This window comes from Esox lucius, chromosome 11 (assembly GCF_011004845.1).
Source record: "Esox lucius isolate fEsoLuc1 chromosome 11, fEsoLuc1.pri, whole genome shotgun sequence".
Classification (NCBI taxonomy): Eukaryota; Metazoa; Chordata; class Actinopteri; order Esociformes; family Esocidae; genus Esox; species Esox lucius.
Window position 1 is genome coordinate 38,356,371 of NC_047579.1, and position 22,936 is coordinate 38,379,306.

A 22,936-nucleotide genomic window follows, 5' to 3' on the forward strand; every position below is an offset into this window, starting at 1 on the left:
CAAATTAATTACTTAAAAATCATACCATGTGATTTTCTGGATTTTTGAAAAATTACAGACCTCTACATACTTTGTAAGTGGGAAAACCTGCAAAATCGGCGGTGTATCAAATACTTATTCTCCCCACTGTATGTACTGTAAATTCTGTGTGCTGCTAATCTTGGGCAGGTCCCTCTTGAAAAAGAGATTTTTAATCCCAGTGTGGCTAACCTGGTTAAATAAAGGTTAAATAAAAAACAATTGCTTTTATTGTTAGCGGTGCATACTCAAGACTTGTAAAAAAGGTTTTGCTGAGTGATCCCTGCAAATAAAGAGGGTTGTTGATAAAATATGGGATCAATATTTTATTGTACATTGAAGTCGTCAATGACTCCTGATATTGATCCAGGATTGTGTTGATTACCACCAATGATATGAAAAAAACTTTGGGATAAATTCTTTACAATTAGATAATCTAAGGAATGCCTTTTGGCTGGTAAGCCTAGAGGTTTGAGTAAAAAACACATGAGAAAAAAATCCAACTGGAACTTGTTCTATAAACAGACAGGTGTGCATGGAGGTTAATATGAGTATCAACAGATAAATCCCCAGGGTCATATTTCAGGATCTGTTCTGCCTATTCAAATACAATGTGATCACACCTGATAACTGCCTTGTTTGTGTATTCAGTGTTTATTGAGTATTCCTCTCTGTCGTTCTGTGAATCTATGAACTCTGACAAGGCTAGGTAAGATGTCTCCAGCTGACCAAATATGACATTGGTTTGAGTCACACTCACACGTCCCCTAGAAAAAATAAGGATTTGAGCTTAGTGAGCAAACACAGGGAATATGACAGGGGCTGTACATTGGCTGCGTTGAATCGAACAAGAGGAATGTTAGTGTACTGCATGTTTTTGTTGTTGTGCATTCAGGAGGCAAGACGAGACACTGTCCTTTATTTAGAAGCATGTTTAATTTTACAGTTATGTTGAGTCATTGGTCTGATCACTTATTAAATTTAATTCATTCAAAGTGAACTGAAAGCGAAGAGCGGTGACCGTCAACCCGTTTCACAATATAAGTCAAAGTTAAATCATTTCATCTCATGGAGTCTCATGGGGAATTTTCTGGAAACCAAAACTGTTGCTCTAGCCAGCAGAATTGAAAGGCTGAAGGCTAACAGATGCCGTGTTACAACACTCGCCACTGAAATGTCAATTTCAAATGAATACAAAATATTTTTTTCCCCTTTCAGGAAGAGGTTCCATTGATTCTTGTGTCACTCTGCATGCATCCAAAATAGCCTTCTACCTAGGGTACTAATGCATCACTGTTGAAAGCTACTGCCCTATTATAGGGAATAAGGTGCTATTTGGGACAGAGTCCAATGACCAACATTGCACTCCTCACACATTTCCTGTTTCCGGTTCATACCCTATTAGTGCCTTGGGTGGGATGGATAGCATGTGGAATGAACTGATAAGAGCTCCCAGACGGTAATATGAAAACTTTAAAAATAGAAAGACAAAAGGCCCATGATAATTTAATAAAAGAATGAATGAATAGCAGTTCATCCAACCTGAGATCTATTTTGTTGGCTGTTTGAATGTTAAACCAATAAAAAAATATTATCACACTGAAATTATATAAAAATGAATGCATACTTCAAAACATTGAGACATTTTAGAGCACTGTGTTTTATTTTAAACATCAGAATCAAAATATGTGAAAAGATCATTAGCTCTGGTGCTACAAGGGTGCACTGAAGAGGTCATTCGTGCCATAAATGAATTTACTGTTTATATTGTAACAGGGTTGGACACAGAGCAAGAGTTCTATGCCCTGTAGGGCGTTTTAGAACTGGAAATCAAATCACGTTTACGAGGAGGCGGCATCATCTCAGCGATGACCTACCGACGGTGGGTTTGGGAGGAATGGGGTCTGGTGGTTGTAAGTCCGATGGTATGGAGTTGACTTTCTGGTGCCTCCTCTTCTTCTAAGAGCTCTTGGCTTCTCCTAGTGCATCGTGTTCTGCTTCTTTTCCTGTCTTCCTGCTTCTCCCCAGCCTGCTCTCTTGGAAGTTCTTCATTCTGGACATTACCAGATGAGGTCCCTACAGGATCCAGCAGCATTCTGACCAGAATATAAAAAGTTGGATAAAATAACGTATTCAATCAATTCTTAAGGTAAAAAACAAACAGAGCGCCAAGACCCCTACTTTAAAAGCCATTCAGATTGAAAATGGCAGATTGATATACTGACATCATCCACAGAACAGTATGACTGAGGTAAAACTTCAATGTGCATCTACATAGGTAGCTAAGAAGAAAAGTACCTTGCGATACTGGCACAAGCTCATTGGCAATCACTAAGCTCCACGGTTAGCATCGTAGAAGTAATGTTTAGTATAGCTAATACTGGAATCCATGTGCACTCTGTCTACCCTCTTTTTATTGACACAGGCCATAACCTGCCTAGTGTAGATGTATTGATTGTATAAGTTAGTGAACTGTTGTAAGCTGTTGTAACCAATGAAGCAAAATATTAATTGTTTGTAACTGTGTTGAAACTGAAGGTGCAAGTAGGAGAATAGGAAACCCTGTTCAAGCGGTTGCCGCGGAGAGAAAGATTTAGTATGTATGTCTTTTGAGAAACAGGGTACAGGTTAGAGACACACACACATAGTCGGACAGACAAGACAGAAACCACAAGGGGGGCAAGGGGATACTTGCAGTTATCCTTATAAGGAATAGAACTGGGATTGGGCCAATGGCACACTTGCTTTGTAACTTAACGCCTCTATCTTTTGGGTGTAGTGGAAGTATAAAATTATGTTTTGACTGTTGATCCTTAGACATTGTGCGGCGACCATTGTCTCCAAAAGCTTTTGTAATAAACGGAATATGCAGTACGGTAATTGACCTGACTCCTGGTGTTTTATTCTCCTTTCCAACAAACCAACTCGGGGAAGTGTTAGACTTCAACACTAGGCTATAGCCTTTCAAACCAACCAACATGGGGAAGTCTAAAGGGTAGGTAGAGGGAGCTGTGTGATTAGAAAATCAATATTTGGCACTGTTTTTACTTGGTCCAGCGACGTTTTGTCATGGCCCACGTACCGGCACAGCCATGAGCTTGCTCTGGCCTCGCGGCGAAATGGAGTTTGTCACACCAGCAATGGGAAGCACTGTTCTGCTGTCTTGTTTCTTATCAACTACTCGCGCTCCACTACGTCTGTGCAGAGAGGGCTTTTCATGAAGTCTTTTGTTTCACATTTGCATAACACATTCAACACTTGCGAATGTGGGACATTGATTGGGGAAATGGTGGTTGAACTGAGCAATGGTAACACCGAGCCGTAAGGAGGGAAGTGAAGAGGGACCTGAGCTTTCATCTCAGTCCACTGTTTACATCGCCCTCACAGAGTAGGGAACAAAAAGTGTCTGGGAACGAGATTAGAACATAGCTTCAGCGTGTAAACTGCCTAGGAAGGTATGTCAGCATCGAGTAATTGTGTTTGACACAAAAAAGTGATGCCTGACCGGCTGAAGAGCAACAGACTTCAGCCAAGCTTTCATCCAGGATCATAGACACAACCACTGTAGCCTCACCGTGACATAGGATGCGGGTGGGGCAGCAGGCTGTTAGCCGGCCTGCTAGTTAAGCGGCGTGTCAACATGGAGACTGTGATTGTGTTTCAATCTAGGATGAGCTAAGCTAAACAAGGCATTTAGAGACTGTGACTATCAGTATCTCAAAATGGGACTAATTGTTAGATACCTTCTTTCCAAGGCTGCCACAGACAACGAATTGATTACTTATCTGGAACTGGATGTATCGCCTGTGTGCCTGGTACATTGGTAGAACTGTTTTGGCGAATTCGCACCCAGGGTGAAGTGTTGTAAATTTTGCATCGGAGGTTTCGGCCCCACCTACCCAAACTCGTGGTGAGAGTTGATCGTCTGAAGAGAACAATCCTTGGAAACAAGTTTTTTTTTCCATTTCCAAATGTGTGAATAAAGCCAGCATTGAGACAAGGCCTTTTGTTGTCAGAAAATATCGGGCAACACAAGACTAACGTTTATTAGACCAGATTTCAATTTACAAACAAATGACTGGGTTTCTGTCTTTGAGGTGATGGAATCCATCCAGTCTTCTCAATCACTTTTCATAGCTACTATTTAAAGGCCCCCTAGGGCATACAAAGCATTCCTCAACATGTTCCCAGTATTTCTATTGGATCTATTTGTCATGGCAGATAATAGTATAATTCTTTGCAACTTCAATATTCATGTGGAGAATTCCAGTGACCCTCTCTAAAAGTCTTTTGGAGCAATAACTGACTCAGTCGGTTTTGTACAACAGGTTTCCGGACCTAATCACTGCTATAATCATAATTACAGTAGCATATTGAATCTTCATGCAATTCAGTCATTAAATCCCATCGTATTTGGAAAAGAAAACTGACCTGAATGATGCAAATCATGTTTCACTTTTAAATAACCAAATGAGCATGAAACTATACTGAACAAATAGCTTCTACGGATTTTCGAGTTTTTAAATCATGTGTCAATTCTCAAAATCTAACCACTTCACATGTCATACAATTAGGCCCCCCTAATCATTAATGGGTTCTGGCCCTAATAAAATAATTATCATATTAAAACCAGTGCATTATGTTAAAGACTGCACTTTACCTTAAAGAAGGTACATTTAAAATGCATTTATTTAGAACAATAATTCACTGTTATTCAAAGCTTTTTGATGCATCCACTGTTACGGTAGGTTTACTCTGCCTGAGCAATGTTCATTAAGTTTGAAAACACACACATGTTAAAAAAGTGGAGGACTGAGAGGAAGTGGGGTTAGCTGACACTACAATAGCATTAAGCTGCTGGTTGATCATGCCTGCATGAACGCCATGTCAGTGTTGAAATCTTTAGGGAGTTAACAAAAGACATTTAACTCTGCAATAACCAAAACCCGAAAACACAACAATCTTTTTCGGTCCCATGAATCCTTTTCGGTCCAACACTCAATTACAAGCCATCGCATAATGTCTCAAAACATCTCAAGATGATTAAAATACTTCAGAAAATTCACGCAGTTTGTTTTGACAGTGACCTACCCAAGCAGTCGATAGAATATAACATCATTACATAGCCCTACTCCTTGTATACAAACAAGGATTTGCTGTCTCCATTTGTTTTCCATCACGAAGACTCCTCCCTCAGATCACGGATCTTGTTTGAATTGGAAGCTTCTGTTTAGTTTTTTTTTTATAAGGGAAGTGAGTTGGCAGAGTTACTCGGCAAGAAGGAAATAGTTTTTTTTAAATCACAGGTCGGGACATTGTTCGGAGGTTTTATCTTGATTAGTTTGTAATAATGTTTCTGTATTTTTATATTGTGTTCTGCGATAATGTGTTCCTTATCGGAAGCGGTCTGAGTCAGATTTGGTTTGGAGTCCCAATCAGCACCCCATCCCCTATCCTGTACACTCATTTGGACCGGTACCGATTTGGTTTTGAAACGACCTGGAGAATGCAGAAAATGTATTGTTGACCTGTTAGGTGGCATTCAACATGAGGGAGATAAATGAGTCATTCATCCTGATTCATATGTTTTCACTGATTTAACAAATGGCAGTGAAAGCCATTCAAGTCAATCAGTGTTTTTTGCTAACATACGACGTTGACGAATGAGCTAAAGCAAGTGTAACCAGGTTCTAATTAGCCTTCAACATTACTTGCAAAAAAAATTAATACCTCAAGGTCTGCTATCACCACTTTAATATTTTTTTGTAATGTCCTGGTTCGAGGTTTAAGATAAGATAAATATCAAATGCACTGACATTAGATAATTTGTCTTTGGCTGTAAATTATTATTATTGACTTCACCAGAGAATGAAAACACAAACACACAGTTGCTCTTATCAAGAAAATTGTCTTATTGAAAATGTTCAACAGTGCATATTACACTCCAATTTCTAAAAAAAATATATGTTCTGGCCAGAACTACCTTTTATGTTTTGCTGTAGCAATAGTCCTTTTAATTTAGTTGTGCACAACCCAGTACCTGTTTGAGCTCAGTCTAAAATAAAATATGTATCCCACACGATCCTAAAAAGAAAAAATCCACAGAACGGAAAGACCTTTCTGAGAGACATTTCCTGTCACAGAAGGGTCTCATTGAAACTGCTTTACTAGTCAGGGAAGGAGTTCGCCTGCGTCTACCAAACGCACAACTTGTCTATCAACGGAGCACTGCTGCAAGGGTATTGCAGGCTACTAAGAAGCTTGGAGACTATTTCTGTCTGCAAGCCGCAAGGCTGCTGAACAGCTGACCACCTACGCTGACCGTGCAACAAGACACACACATCCGTACAAACATGCACAAACACCCAAGTGCACACGCACGGATTGCAAATATGTACTTATGAACCAGGTGGCTGGACTCCTAAATGCTGATTGGCTCAGAGACATTCTGAGACAGGTCACCTCTTGTATGAAAACCGTTTCACATGCTTGAAGAGAAGCATAATTTCTGTGGTATATAATATTAGCCATATACCACATCCTCTTGTGCCTCATTGCTTAAGTGTACTAAACAGAAGTATAAATGTGACATGCAACTACGTGACATGCAACTATTTCAGGACCATGTGCTGCCTGAGACCCTTTCAGACAAATTATGCAGAGACCCTTTCAGACAAATTATGCAGAGTTTCTTCGGCCGTTTCTTCAGAGATTTCTTTAGCAAAGCCAGTTTCAGTTTCATCAGACAACCGAGTGGCTGGTCTCAGACGTTCACACATTAAAATATGTCTATGAAGCTCCCAGGGTTTTACACATGGTCTGCGGCCCGTGAGGGTGGTTGGAAATACTGACACATTTTCTAAAATAACCGCCGGTTCTGTTCGTAATTTTTATGGACATGTTGGCCCCTTCAAACCAGGACCTTCAGCATGCACTGGGACGGTTTGCAGCCAAGTGTGAAGCGGTGGGGATGAGAATCAGTACCTCCAAATCCGAGGCCATGGTCCTCAGTCTGAAAAGGGTGGTTTGCCCACTTTAGGTTGGTGGAGAGTGCCTGCCTCAAGTGGAGGAGTTTAAGTATCTAGGGGTCTTGTTCATGAGTGAGGGAAGGATGGAATGGGAGATTGACAGACGGATCAGTGCAGCTTCTGCAGTAATGCGGTCGATGTATCGGTCTGTCGTGGTGAAGAAAGCTGAGCCGCAAGGCGAAGCTCTCGATTTACCGGTCAATCTACGTTCCTACTCTCACCTATGGTCATGAGCTTTGGGTCATGACCGAAAGGACAAGATCCCGGATACAGGCGGCCGAAATGAGCTTTCTCTGCAGGGTGGCTGGGCAATCCCTTAGAGAATGGGTGAGAAGCTTGGTCACCCGGGAGGAACTCAGAGTAGAGCCGCTGCTCCTCCACATCGAGAGGGGTCAGCTGAGGTGGCTTGGGCATCTGTTTCGGATGCCTCCAGAATGCCTTCCTGGGAAGGTGTTCCGGTCCAGTCCCACCGGGAGGAGACCCCGGGGAAGACCTAGGACACGCGGGCCTGAGAACGCCTCGGTGTCCCCCCAGAAGAGCTGGAGGAAGTGTCTGGGGAGAGGGAAGTCTGGGCATCTCTGCTTAGACTGCTGCCCCTGCGACCCGGCCCCGGATAAGCGGAAGATGATGGATGGAACATTTCAAGTAATTGTAGAGAAATTACATGAAATGATCTGTCCAACGTCCAATGCTTTGTTGGACATTCCTGTAGACAGCATGCAGATTAACATCTCCTTCAAAACTTGCGACACGTTTTGTGACAAAACTGAACAGTTCAGAGTGGCCTTTTATTTTCCCCAGCACAAGGTTCATGCTTTGATCACTAATCTCAAGCAGCTTCATGAGGGGTTGTGTATTTAGATCTTCCTGAGTTGTTCAGGGTTGCCCTGTCCACTGGGCTGCACAGGAGCTTGGCGTGGCTAGCAAATTTCCCACACACAAACATGCAAGGACACGTGTTAATAACATCTAAGCTTGAGCACATCAAAGTGTTTTTGAAAAAGATGGTTCTCAACAGCAAGATACATCACTCAGCCAAGTATAACGGAACAGATCTGAATAGCTTAAAAGCATATTAGGGGAGACCGAGGATGACTGTAACACATTTCAACTTTTCCACAGTTTTCTCAGAGATGGTTTGTGGTAGTGTGTTCAAAACCTGATATACACAACCTACAACTGTCCGGTACAATCAACTAGGCGACTTTACATACAAGCAGTGAAGTGTTACAATTAACCCCTAGATCTGGGTTAGTTGTAACAATGAATGGGGTTAACTATACCGGATTAAAATAGTGCATAAATCATGAATTACAACAGATTATTAAACACCTTGAGACAATGAGAGTAACATTTCCATGTTTAACATTTTGTTTGGCAGACATAATAAAAAATATTATTTTACCCTTGGCTATAATAATTAAGTTTAGACTCATTATTTTTTCAACCAAACAGCAATTAATCTAAGCTAAATGCATGAACGTTCGTTGTGTGTGTGTTTGTCTGTGAGAGTGTGTGTTTGTGTGTGACACTGAATGTCCTGAGGTACAGTTGTAACAGTGGTATGGCTGTCCTGGGGTACAGTTTTAACAGTGGTATGGCTGTCCTGGGGTACAGTTGTAACAGTGGTATGGCTGTCCTGGGGTACAGTTGTAACAGTGGTATGGCTGTCCTGGGGTACAGTTGTAACAGTGGTATGGCTGTCCTGCGGTACAGTTGTGACAGTGGTATGATTGTCTTGGGGTACAGCTGTGACAGTGGTATGACTATCCAGGGATACAGTTGTGAAACTGGTATGACTGTCCTGGGGTACAGGCTTGATGGGCCCATGATTTGCATTTCCAGCACTGCACCAAGAATTTTTTGAACTTCTGCTCATTGAAAACAAAACATATAACAAAAACATTTACTCAGGATTAGTCAAGGCATTTTCTCACATCTCCAGACAGCCTTTTTCTGAACCTGATACAAGTTTGCTGAATGGAATTACAAAGAAATTGCCATCACAAAACAATGGTCCAAATAATTATTTTGAGACCTCAAAATCATATTTCTGTCAATAGAATCTATTGTTTATCACAGGAACTTGTTTTTCCTCATGAGGGTCCAGGACTCAACTGAGCATGTGCACTGTGAATAACATGATAATACGTCACTCATTACAACTATCCCGTGTTACATCCATCCCCGGTCTCCACTAGGAGAAATTATAGTTCTTCATTGTAGCCTATATTTACCTTTTAATCTCTATCAGGTTCGTGTGGAAACGCATTTAAATCTTGAGTCATACAGTTGTTTAAAAGTAAACTGCATGGTGTTCTTAAGAATGATTACTCGGCCTCGACCTCAAATTCTTTGGAAATAGAGAAACCTGCGCTGACCACTGAGCTTTGCAGCAGCTTCGTGCAACTAGTGAATTTTCTGTTAGCAACAATGCAAGCACACTTGTTATTGGACTTTTTAGTCTCTGCAGTCAACTTAATTTAGAAAATATTAAAACCATTCAAACACATCATTCACCCGATATACAAAGTAGGGTGAGAGAAATAGCCACTGATAAACGCGAACGAGCAAGCGCACGAACGAAAATTCGGGATCCCGGACAAACGGACAACTAAACGTTCCAACTATCCAGAAACGATAAAACAAGTCAGCTTTTATGACATACGTGATCAGCAGCGTTGAGAACCCAAGGACCGGCAGGCAAGGCGTAGGCTACACTGTCAACCGTAGTAGCCGCGTTATGTCAAATTACACGAAATAAGCCTACGTCTCTGAATATATATTTAAAACATCGTACGGGCATAATATTTTAAACAATCACCCTGTAGGATTCCGCTCACAAACTTGCAAATTACGGAGGAATGAATAAAGTGTGCATGTTTTAAATGGTTGTTCAAAGTGGTCAGACTACATACAACCGCAGCATTGTTATTCCAAAGGCACTTTCTCCTTGGCGCAGTTGATTCGGCTATTGTTATTACACTCAAAGCTCCCGCACTCCCACTGGTTGATCGATCTGCGCGGTCTGGCATTAGATACTTGCAATGCACGATTGCAATGGCTTTCTTTCGGTCGTCAGAACGAGCAGACAAGGTGTGGTGTGGTTTAACCTCTCCATTGATTTCATTTGTGATTTCACTACAGTCCGGAAGAGTGACTAATAGCCTGCCGTGAGCCCGTTTGAGGTGGTCCAATCGTCCGAATGTTGTAAATCTTCGAAGACAGTGTATCCTAGAGAGACAGGGAGGCAGGGCAGGGGTAATTCTGCTGCGCACATTTGTGTGCACGCTGCTTTTGACTTGCGGGGACGCTTTGAAAGTAATTAGACAACTATTAAAGAAAACTCTGCGAGTGGACAAAGGATTTTTTGCCTATATCAGGGGAAAATATAACCTATAATTCCCCATGGCTTTCTTTCAACTATTCCGGTTCTCTGTGGACAAGTACTACACCCTGTTTCTTGTCCTGTCGTGCTCGTTGCAGTCCCTTCAAGCTTTCAATTTGGACGTGCGTTTCCCGGTTGTCAAGACTGGAAAAACCCCGGGTAGTCTATTTGGGTTCTCGGTGGCACTCCACAATCAGACGTTGGGAGAGAAAAGATACTTGTAAGTAACTGTCACTCTTTAGTTTGATTGTACATTCTGCTAGGTTCAGGTTGCGGTTGGAAATATAGGCTATTGCCACTGCACCTGCCTTTTCAGATCGCTTCACATTCACTCAAGTTCAGCAACTAACTTTAAACCGTCTTGCTCTGTAGTACCGTTAGGCAGGGCTACTGCCTAATTTAGCTTTTCAACAAAAGTGTATACATAACCACACCATAATAATCAAATGCATGTAGATATTTTTGCATTAATGCAGTTCATCACATAAATAATCGTAAACTTTTAAAATCTTGACTTCACGTCTGTTCTACAAGCCCAATCATGCACGTGCGAGACGAAGTTGAAAACGCGATTAGAGACCTATGGTTTCAGACCTGTTTCGTTAAGGTGTGGTACATGCTCTTTAGTAAAATATTAATCTACATGTCTCAACTGATCGGCAAAGTATGACTCACAGGCTGACAACGTTTGCCTCAACTAGCAAATTGAGGTGGTAGGCAAATAACCAATTGATTATATAGCAGGGGCCGTGCAATCTTATTAAAGTGCAAAAACAGAGAAACATTTTTTAAATATAAAACAATTTGGTTGGATAGCTTGCCTATTGTGGTCTTGATGAAAATGCAGCAAGCTTCCCACTTAACCTTTATTTGCTGGGGAAAACCTTAACTCAGGCAAGTCTACTGGGATCTTGAAGGACACCAAATCCACATCCAACAGGCTTCCAGCGTGACACCACAAGATGATGCTCGCCTGTTGAGCAGAAGCCTAGGTTTGTGGTGAGGGTATGTGAACATGCCTGGTCAACTAATTGATGATGATGGGGGGTGGTATGTTGTCTCTTGGTTGTCTATCACTAGTGTTCTGCTATGAAGGGGGGCGGGGGAGTAGTATGGCGTAGCCAATATCTGGCCAGGGAGATAGCTAAAGCACCGTTATTTTAGTGTGTAGATCTTTAAACAAAATGTACAGCATTTGACATCATTTTTTTTTTGTAAAAGACAACGGAAATATGACTGGGCTTATTAAGACAACTGACCCAACCTGACCTAACAAATTAGACCTGTAGGTCTCCACTCTGAGCTTGCGGGAGATCAATTGGTTGACCATGCATGTCCTCGTAGCCTCAATCCTTATTACCTCAGGCAGCTAACTTCTTCAGATTTTGGGTGAGGTCAGTCATAACACGATCGTGGCTCCCCTGAACATTTTGATTACACACACAGCTGCCTCCTGGGCGGTACTCTGTCCTGGGCTATGCATCAGGTGTTTCACCACATCCTTCAATAGTCTAGTATTGACTCACTTGATTTAATGTGTTCCCTCCTTGTCCCCCTTGTCCTCTCCACTTGAACCCATTAACCAGCTCTTTTTGTCCTCACTGCTTCGATTTAAGCAAGTGTTTGAGGTGGTAAGCTGGATTGCAGCTCTCTGAGAACCATGGAGTCCAGTGTATGCTTCGGCAGAGGCCCAGGAGCAGACCAGGCTATTTCTAATGTCTGATGTATGCAGTCCACTGTCTGATGTATGCAGTCCACTGTTTGATGTATGCAGTCCACTGTTTGATGTATGCAGTCCACTGTTTGATGTATGCAGTACACTGTTTGATGTATGCAGTCCACTGTTTGATGTATGCAGTCCACTGTTTGATGTATGCAGTACACAATGGGCTGGTACAAGCCACGTGATCTGTGGATGAAATCACTGTATGTTCCTTCTCGCATGATTTTCTCCTGTATATTCCCAGCTTTTGAATGGATATTGTATTAAGGAGAGAGTTGAAGTGAGAGTACCACAAACACACACACACACACACTCACACAAACAATTGCTTTCTCACGTAATTACCTGTGCTGTTGCAATCTTCCACATAATCCTCTGACTGGTTGGAGTGCTAATGCCTGGAGGAGATGCTTAGCTAAGGCTGTTCTGCCGCAGCCTGAACGGGCCTGTTGGTTGGCAAAATAAATGCCCTCAGGGAGACTGGCAGGCCACAGATTACACAACAGGGGCATGAAAGGCAACCGGCCCGCTGTGGCACTTACCGGCTGTTTTCTTTTTATTACAAGGGGATCTGATGCTCAGCATAGCACACAATCCTGTTTTGATTGAAAGGCAGGACCTAGGTTTTTGGGGGAAAACATGAGAAGTGAGTTCAGTTCTTTTATGGTCTACAATGAGTTGAAATGGGAATAAACAAATCAGTGTTATCTTTTGTATATAATGGGTTTGTGTGTGCATGTCGTGTGCATGTGTACGTGTGTGTGTAATTTGGGTGTTATGTGTTGTTATTATGACCCCAGGCTAGTTGTAGACGGTGACTAAACAACAAAAGAGTGCAGAACTAAGTCATAATAATTCTGGGTACAAGGTCTTTGTCTACATATTGTGAGCCCTCCCCTTAGAGCCCGAATAGTGTTACATTCAATCCATTTGACCCTGAAACAATCCCAATTGTGGGTCGAACAGTGTGATTAAAACTGAAAAATACCTACTTGAAAGAATGACAAAAAAAATACAATGGCATTTTACCCTCCAACTGGAGTTGGAGCTAATTCAGCTGATGTTCTGTCGCTGTATTTTTTTAATTATTTTTGTTTGTCTTCAGCAAAGCCTTACAGGTGAAAGAAGCTGTGTCATTTAAATTTTATTATTATGAAACCTTTATTTTACCAGGAGAAAACCTCTGAGGTTAAAAAACCTCAATGTTGAAGTACTATTAAAAAGTGTCTCAGTAATAACAGTGTCTCACTTAAGCCAGTAAACTCAATGTATGTAGTATTGTATAGAAGTTGCAACCTCATTCTGAGGCTTTACATTTGTGATTATTGAATATCAGGTCATTCCACCCCCACCCCATATACAGCTCTGGAAATAATTAAGAGACTTTCCTTTCCAAAAAAGTTAAAAGGGAAAGTTTTGAGTGAGGAACAGACATGTTCAATTTGCGGTTTAACCCTTCTGTTCCTCACTCAAAAGGAAAGAAAAAGGTGCAGTGGTCTCTTAATTTTTTCCGGAGCTGTGTTCTTCATCCTTTTTAGAGCTCGTGATTTATCTGGTGGTTCTCATTCCATCTGTCTGTGGATCATTACCTCTGACTCTTTCACAAGTCTTTCACAAGTTCACAGCAGAAATATCCTCATTGGTAACAGATGTGAGGAACTGTTTTGCCGTCATGTGTCCCTCACAGATCTCTGGGAGACACTGGATGCTGGTGTCGTGTACATGGCTTTGTGAAACGTCGTCACGGTCAACTGACTCCTGACACCCACATGTCCATGAGGTTAAGAATGTGATGTGGGCAGATGCTCTTCTTCACGAAACAGCCATTATGGTTTTGTTTCGTGGTGAGTTCATGTTGTCAGGGAAACGGTGTCCATTCTGTATGTCTGTGGTTTGGTTGTGATGGCAATATGTGGCCTGCATACATCTGTCTTAAGTTTTCCTGGTTGCTGGTTAAGCGGGCTGCTGGACTGTGAATGTTCCCCAGGGAGAAGCCTGTTCAGTGCCTGTAGAGAGGTCATGAGAACAAACGGCCTGTGGACTGGCTTGGTAGTGTTTGAGCCGGAAAATGTTTCCTAATCATGGGACTCGGTTTCCTGGCCTGGAAAAGCTGCTGGCCCTGGTCATGGTGTTGGACAAAGTCAGCCCTAAAAGTGGATTATTTCACTGGCCATTTTCAACTAACAACAGTATTTTGCTTTGTGTGCCCCCGGGCAAAGCACTGAGCTGAGTTTTCTTGGCTACCCAGTAGTTCTAGAGATGGATTTGCTGTTTATTTCTATTGTGTATGTGATTCATTCTTGAGAGTAGGTGGATTTTAGAGGTTTTTGTGGGGAAAGCACTATGCCAAGGGATGTTCTCAGAGACAAGCTACAACATAAAGCCCAGTAATCTGGACCTAACTGCAGTAGTTGAGAACAGAATCACTAGTGCACGAAGAAGAAAAGACCTGTATTCAATTTGACTGGTCCGGTCAAGCTGGGGTCTGTCAAGTAGTTCTACACTGGTAAAACTGTGGTAATACAAAGTAGACCCTATTGTGTTTCATACAGAGGTAATTAAGTGCAGTTATATTTTGTTTATATTTGTGTTAAGATGGGTCGGGGTGTCCTGTCCAAGTACAAAATCTCTAGCACAAATTATTTCCCACCAGGTCTTTTCACTTCAGATCTTTCTGAAAAATATCAGAAACGAGCCTCCTGTGCATACACATCCAAGAAAATGTTTTGGAAATACTTTCCTCATTACACGATCCAGCAGACAGGATCAGTTAGCTAGTTGGTTTTCTAAATCAATAGTCTAATCAATGGTGTCATGACCACCCAGGCTTAGAACGGAATGCAGCACTAATTAAAGAAGATTGGCCAGCCTCAGATGTCTTGTCTTGCTCAAGTGGCACATGCTAGCTGATGTTTTACATGAGTCAAAGTGTTAGCTGTTTATGTTTCACCTGCCACCAAGTGATTAGACTGACCCCTGACATTACCATTCCGGTATTTCCCCCTCCCTCCATTTCAGAGAGGAATATCAGAGATGAATTTTTTTTAAGAGAACTTTCTTAAAGACTAAGACAAAAGTAAGATGAAGAGCTGCTCTTCTGCCGGCCTCTTTCATGTCTGTAAAAGCTGACCTGATGTGCTGTAGGAATTAGTGCAGTAAAGTCTCCTGGAATGAATTTGTTGAGGCGTTATAATGCGTTTAGAACAACGTGACACAACTGCCAACCGACGGGGCAGAGGGTTGCCCTGGGCATAGATGCCACTGGTTTAAGACCTCTTCCCCTGGAAAGAGATTGTGAGAACAACTTAACCAGTTGAAACCAGTCACAGCCTGTGTGCTGTGTAGTTTTGCCAATCCTTCTGAAGATTCCTGGTGCACGACTTTGTCCTTCAAAGCCGTTGCTAAGTGATTGTTCACACTACCAGATAAAGCATTTCAGGAAGTTTCAGAAACCGTGCTATTTCATCAGAGGCATATTGTTATGTATTTGACATTTTGTGATAAAAGGCGCTAATGTGGCAGCCATTCTAAAACTGAACTGTTTTAATACGTTGCTCTGGTTCGGCCAGTTCATTAAGAGACAGTGATGCTATGCAGTGCATGGCGGTTTCTATACCAGCAAACCATGAAGTTGAAATACGTACATCAGGTAAAATAATTTATGTTTTGTTTGGTTGTGCCGTTTTTACACTCCACAAGCTAATCTAGTGGACCACCTGTCTCAATAAAAGACAGGAATAGGGGCCTTGTGTGGCTTTCATAACTGCCTCAATGTAGGATCAAAGGTTGCTTTTGTTGTGACGTTTAAGCGATTAACCAAGATTAATTGCTTAAATGTCTGTAGTTAATCGCGATTAATCACAATTTTAGAATCCAAAATTTTAAAAAATCGGTTTAAAAACATGTGGGTTACGTTAAAGATGTATTGTTTTATTGTAAACTATGGACATTGCTTGGTTATACATTTTATGGGCATTAAATGTCTCCCCAAAAATTATCACAGTGACATGCAGAATCTATTGGTATCCATTTGTATCTATTATTGGTAAATCTAAATAGAAAGTTGCTGGTCTATGATCCAATAGTTCTACCATCTTCTAACACTGTACTATTGCTCAAGGCACCAAGTACAATAACAATTATGTTAGGGTTCTGTTTAAAACACCCATCAGCCCCTCTCTCTGGAAAGCTGCAGGCATGTTATCCAACACTGAATCAAAACACACTTTTCAAGGCATTGTACTTTGATTATTAGGCTAAAATGTGGTTAGAATGGGGTTCAGGTCAGGGCCTACAAACAAGTAGCTTTTTTGATAGGTGTTTGGCCACAGCCAGATAGGTGTCTTTATTAAATGATTTCCAAAAGCCACAAGGTAGATTACTTAAATAGGGGTATCCACAAACATAAATCAGGATCAGATATGTAATTGGTTTATACTCAGCATAGAAATTGTTAGTTATGCGATTATAATATGTTTTAGTGGAAATGTGACAGGTGACGAAATTAATGTCTAGTTTAGGCTAGCAACAACTCAAAATAACATACCATGCTAAAATCAAGGTTAACAGGTGGATTTGTGCGCATCTAGGGATACGTTTGAGAAAAGGGTCTGAGGAGAGGCACGGCTGTTCATATATTCCAATTTCCAACTTGGAAAGGCGCAGACTGTGTTCTAAGGTGTGAGAACTAACGTGCTGTTACACATCGTTCACACACACATAAGCGGCATGCCGTCGTTGAAATCGTTAACGCTCCATTTAGCGGCAGGATTCTCAGAAAAATGCAGAGTAAACCCAATTCCCGGCATGAATGCGTAGGCTACTCCTCATTGTAATATTGAAATAAGCTATTGTGAGGTGCTCTCAACCACTCCAAGTCATGTGCCAAATAAAGTTGCCCGTGTATTGTTGCAAATGTGTAAGTGGCAGCTCCCGCTCAGGCCACGCACTATGGTTCTGAGGTAAAAATGCATTAATGGTGACAAAAAAATGAACAGTGTTAAGCGTTTTTAATTAATTGCGTGCGTTAATGTTTTCATTTTGATAGCCCTAGTTTGTATATAACTTTATTAAATGTTAGTGTTAATGCATGCATGTTTTAGAGGTGACACATCACTCTAATTTGGTATTTTAGCATATAATGAGCATTCCATAAACAGTATGTCAGTGTGTCCTATTGAGTTTCCACTCCCATATGAAGAGGCTTGCACTTGCACCTGTTTTAACTGTACTTTCGCTGTGGCAAAGCATTCCAATGTGAGTAAAGGTGGAGACCCTCGACTGAACTGGATGAGAGTTGACTTGCAGCTCGGCGGAGGCTCCTGGAGCTCTTTAAACACATTATGGCAGTTGAGCCTCTCTCCCTTTCCTTGACTTTATTACCTGTAATTGAATCGAGCTTTTAATGGAAATCCATATGCGAAGCCCCCCACGCCAAATCGGCTAAGTGTAGATGAAAGGGATGTGTGTTGTGTGTCGCCCCTTGAAGAATCGGCTGTGGAATTTAGTGGATTTGGCTGATTGAATTCTGTTCTATTTCTAAACTGGGTCTTTTTACTTAAATATACAATGGACTACTGAATGTAAAATGTGCACTCTTATCAACTTGTGTTTTGACCAGCTCTGGTTTTCCTAAATAGATGTAGTTTGCGATGCAAATGTTCACACGTATATTAAAACAATGAATGAATCCAGCAACATTATAATAGTGAACTTAGACTAAAACATGTCCAGTAAACCGATTTGTGTTTTCTTTTGTTTTCCTCTTTGATCAGCCATTCCAACAGTAATTTAAAACAGTGTTGGTGGTTTGAGTCAGGGACAAACAATTCTGTCACCACTGATGTAATGACCGGAAGAATTTCCTTTGACTCCTGTGGATGTTAATGGGAGTGATTTGCACAGAGAATGAAAGGGTTCCCTGTGGTCTGATTAGGACTGCGTGATTGAAACGCTGGTCCCTGAGTGACTCTTCCTGTTAAATGGACTATAATACAAAGTGTCAGCAGTTACTTCTCTATTTCACTTGATTGGTTGGTCTCCAATCAAGTGGGACATTTAGCTTGATTGGCTGGCCTCAAGGCGGGATCCTCTGAAAACTCTTTGGCTCATGTCATCGGATCAGGACAGATCATTAGGTAAGAGTGAGCGTTTTCAGTGGAGACGTTTCTTGACAATGCATTGCTAGTCTACACATGTGTTCCTGCTCATGGACAAAGGCTGACACAAAGCCAAAAATCTGCAGGTTGGTGAAACCTACTCACATCTTTCCTGTCTGATAGCCTACTGTCCAGATTATTGTATAAGGGTCTCCAACCCTGGTCCTGGAGAGCTACTGCCCAGAGGTACTGAGAGATTTCCCCAATACTTGAGTACTGACAGTCCTAATCATCCGAAATGTTTCACAGCGTTGACATCAACTAACAGGCTGACGATCCTAAGTGTTCTGGTATTCTGCCCCGGTCACGGCTGTATATGACATCACTGTCATGTGCTAATGAGAATGGGGAAACTAAAGGTTACTTTAAAGAGTTAAAGGGACAATTCACCGCTAACCTCCTGTTATATTTCCAGTATCTTACCAGTGTCTACTTATGACTGTAAAGATAAATTGGTGAAGTGCCCTTTCAGTGCTCTCATGGGAACCCAATAAATCAACACTTCACTTCAACGGGATGCACCAGTCGTCTTAGGAAGGTTTCATGTCTGACGTATTCATATTCACTCTAGAGGAGCGACTGCTCATGCTTCTACTTTGAGAACCACATCGTTATGTTTTTTCACCCAGAGCTATGAGAATTGAAGGGTGGTGGTGGGGTGGATTCTTCACGGCCCAGCCCCCCGTGTCAGAGGCTCCGTGGGCTTGTACTCTATGAAACGCTGGAGGGCAGGGAAATAGCCATTCGTACAGATTAAGTTGTTTGACTTCAATGTATGTGCTGTAGAGGAAAGATCCCAGGTCACTCTGGGAAAATAGTTGTTGCTTTTTTGTACCTCAAGGGCCTTCTAAAATAACTGTTGAAAAGATTCTTGGCAGTCTCCGTTTCCCAGGAGCCTCCAGAGTCCTTTCAGATTATGGAAATTGGATCCGTAGAGTCAGTCCGAACCTTCTCTCTAACCTTACTAACTGAACGTCAGAGACACAGAGACTTCCTGAATGAAGCCCTAGGTTGAGAGAGCAAAGGTTCTGTTTGGCTCGTCACGTTTGGATCCAGACTTCCACAGCAGTCAAAACGTTTACACACTCTGATTCACTTCCGCCCACCCCCTCAGTCTCTGAGACACAAAGGGTTCCTGTGGAGGAGTAACGTGACCTTGTGACCTTTGTACTCAATGGAGGCTTTATACCCACACTGTCAGCCCTCTTGACCTGCAGACAAATCACTAATTTCCTTCTTTGTAATCCCTTCTTTCTGGTCTTGCCAGTGCCATGGAACAGACCTGGCGCTTTTGCTTTAGAAGTGCATTTAACGAATTGAAAATGCTAACCCAGTTCAACTAGAAGTCCAGAAAGCTTATAGGAAACCCAGTATTTGAACATAGGACTTGTCTGTAATAGGCAATTCTTTCATAAGTCTCTCTCACAGAGTAATGCCTTCACCATACTGAGGTATAAGAACAGATGTCAAATAAGTAATTCAATTCACCGGCTGCTGTTGCACTTACAGATATTAGAACACGTAATATCACAATATTAATCAGTAATGAAATACTGCAGTGACTGAGTATGTCTAGCTCATGTTCCTGAGAGGGACTGGTAGTAAAGCTAATCACATACCAGAATGTTGTCTTTCTAATGATCTCAAGGTCGCCGAACAAAAAGGTTTTTTGTTTTATATTGGCTCCTCTTTTAGACCTATACTCAAGATTTGGTACTAGCACATTACATGGAATCTGATTTAAGGTACATTTACTTTTGATTAATTTAGCATGTACTCTTGCTTAAAGCAACATACAGTTAGCGCATTCATTTTAAAGATGCGGCCCAGGATTTTTGGCTAGTGGTTTCAAAAGTGTCATTGTTGAGCCAAAACCGACCCCAGAGAACTGGGTTCTATGTAATAAATTGGTTTGATGTGTGCCCCTTGTTATCAAAGCCACTCGCTTACAAACTTGGAATCTTATGTTTAACTGAAGTACTGTATGGTAGTCATTCTATTTATAGGTTATGCACATGCAGAACATTAAACAAAATTTTCTCCACAAAGTAGCTGTCAACAGTCCTATATTTAAGGAAAGGCTTTATTTTTTTTTGTCCTAGACTAGGCTTAATCTGTGTCTGTGAAACCGGCCTTAAACGTGTCAGCTAGTCTGTCCAACCCTAACTGTATTCATTCCATTCCCCTGGCATGTATGTTGTGGTTGTTTCAATGAATGAGCTGTTGAAACGCGAGTCAGAACAGGACAGTATGTTGGAGCAAGTACATTCCTTGGACAGGATGCTTGCTTATCGCAGTAATCCTAATCTATTTCCTTAATGCTAAGCGCCAAACTACAGACACTTCGATTCATTTCAGAGTTTGGTGAGATTCAGCTGGGGTTTGAACTCCCACACCTCTGATATCACTGTGGACATTCTAACCATTTAAATCAGTATCTTTTCTGAGCACCAGACGATTGATCTCCAACTTACAACTATACTCTCTGAGTCTGTCAGTCCGCTACAGAAAGAGGTATCTGTTTCTATGGCCAATAGCCATGTCATCTTATAATATGGGTCGGAAACCTATTCCCAGGGCTTGGTTGATTTCCTGCATTCATAATGCGTATGATACTTGGTTGTTGTAGTTTGCTAGTAGTTTGCCTGTCAGTAGAACAGCTTTAAATTAGGACACTCAAACTGTAGTTTAACCCATCCTTTTTAGCGAGCCTTTATTAAGGACCAATTAGCTCCTGGGGTTTGTTGATAGCGAATGTAATTACACCGGTTTATGTTCACACTGAACGTAATGGCGGTCTACATATTGTTTCATGTGAACCTTATTCCCAAGAGGGACGGATGCACCAAATTGTAGCCCATCCCTTTTATTTACAGTGTTTAAATAGTCCCATGGCTGGCTGCTTAGGAGCCCGCTATAGTGACATGCCGTTTGTGCAGACTATGGATCTAACATTCTAAACGTGCCTCTGTTAAAAGCCTGTTAAACATTGGTGGCAAAGGGCAGTCTGATAACAAGGTCAAGTCTCTCCCCTCCATGCTCTGTCAGTAGATCGAATGCTCAAGTCACGGATGAAACATCCCTGACACCATTGTTCTGACAGGTTTCTCCTTGATGTGTGTGCACTTGCAAGTGTGTGTGTGTGTGTGTGTGTGTGTACATCATGATGGATAGGAAGAAACACAGAGCAAACTGTTTATTGGTCTGTCCAGCAGTTGTATTTGTTTTCAAAGGAGACAATTCCAGCAGCAGATGAATCAACATAATGAATGAGATAGACACTTCTGGCCTGTGTCTCATTCCAGACTCCAGCAGCATCTGCTATCTGTCTGCTATTCTCTACTCTCTAGAAGTTAGAACAAAGCCAGGTCTTGTTAAGCCTCTTCTTCTAGACAGTGGCTGCTTAATTCTGTAGGCTAATCACATCTCTTTTCTCTCTTTTTGTTTGCGCTTGTTTTTGGACCTGTGCAGAGTTGCAAACTTAACAGGCTCACACTGAGCACCTGTGACAGACGTGAAAGAGTCTGGAGACACCGTGGTGAACGTTATGCTGCCTGCAACATCATCCAGCATGACCGGTTTGGGGGTGGGTCAGTGATGGTCTGGGGAGGTATATACTTGGAGGGTCACACAGACCTCCACGTGTTAGCCAACGGTACCCTGACTGCTGTGAGGTACCGGGATGAAATCCTCAGTTCCATCGTCAGACCTTACACTGGTGCAGTGGGCCCTGGGTTCCTCCTGGTACATGACAATGCCTGGCCTTATGTGATCAGAGTGTGTAGGCAGTTCCTGGATGACGAAGGCATTGATGCCATTGACTGGCCCGCACGTTCCCCAGACCTGAATCCAATTGAGAACCTCTGGGAAGTTATGTATCAGTGCATCTGACGCGGCCAAGTAGCGCCACAGACTGTCCAGGAGCTCACTTATGCCCTGATCCATGTGTGGGAGGAGATTCCCCCAGGACACCATCCACCGTCTCATCAGGAGCATGCCAAGATGTTGTCGGGAGTGCATACAGGCACATGGGGGACATACACATTATGTCATGCAAGTTGGAACAAGCCTGTGATTTCAATTGTTTACTTAAATTTTTGGTGTGTTTCAGTCCAGCCCTCAGTCGGTTGGTGAATTTGGATTCTATTGACTGTAGTAACGTAATTTTGTTCTCAATGAATTACACAATAATTATACAGAAAATATTTTGATCTTTAATATATTTTGTTCATCAAGACCCAATGTGTGATTTAAGTGTTCCCTTCATTTTTTTGAGCTGTGTATTTTCTGAAAAAAAAAAGAGAGAAATGTTAATGTTTAGCACACACTATACTAATTTGCATCAATTCTGTCTTTTTTGGCTATTAAATATTGTCCATATTGTCCAATATTGTCCATATTGTCCATGAATATTTCTTTATTTTTCAAGCACTGCAGGAAAATATATTTGGCATTGTGAATCCAAACCTGACTTTGGTCATCAGCGATGTCATGACATGGCTTATCCATGGTCTGAAGGATAGTGACATGCTCATGGGGATGGTAGTCATAGACCTTCCACCTGCATAATGAAAAGAAGATTAGGGGGTCAGGAGTCGAGGATTGGCCCAGTATCATTCCT

General features: G+C 41.8%; 1 protein-coding gene across 1 annotated transcript in view; it reads left to right on the forward strand.

The window, feature by feature from the left end:
• Window positions 1-10,128: 10,128 nt before the first annotated feature.
• The window catches only part of LOC105013108 (integrin alpha-3), a 35,373-nt gene continuing 22,565 nt past the window's right edge, over window positions 10,129-22,936 (forward strand). The window contains exon 1 of the mRNA XM_010874402.4: window positions 10,129-10,654. Within this exon, the coding sequence (XP_010872704.2) occupies window positions 10,455-10,654 (200 nt within the window). The 5' untranslated portion in view covers window positions 10,129-10,454. The remainder of the gene's footprint in view (window positions 10,655-22,936) is intronic.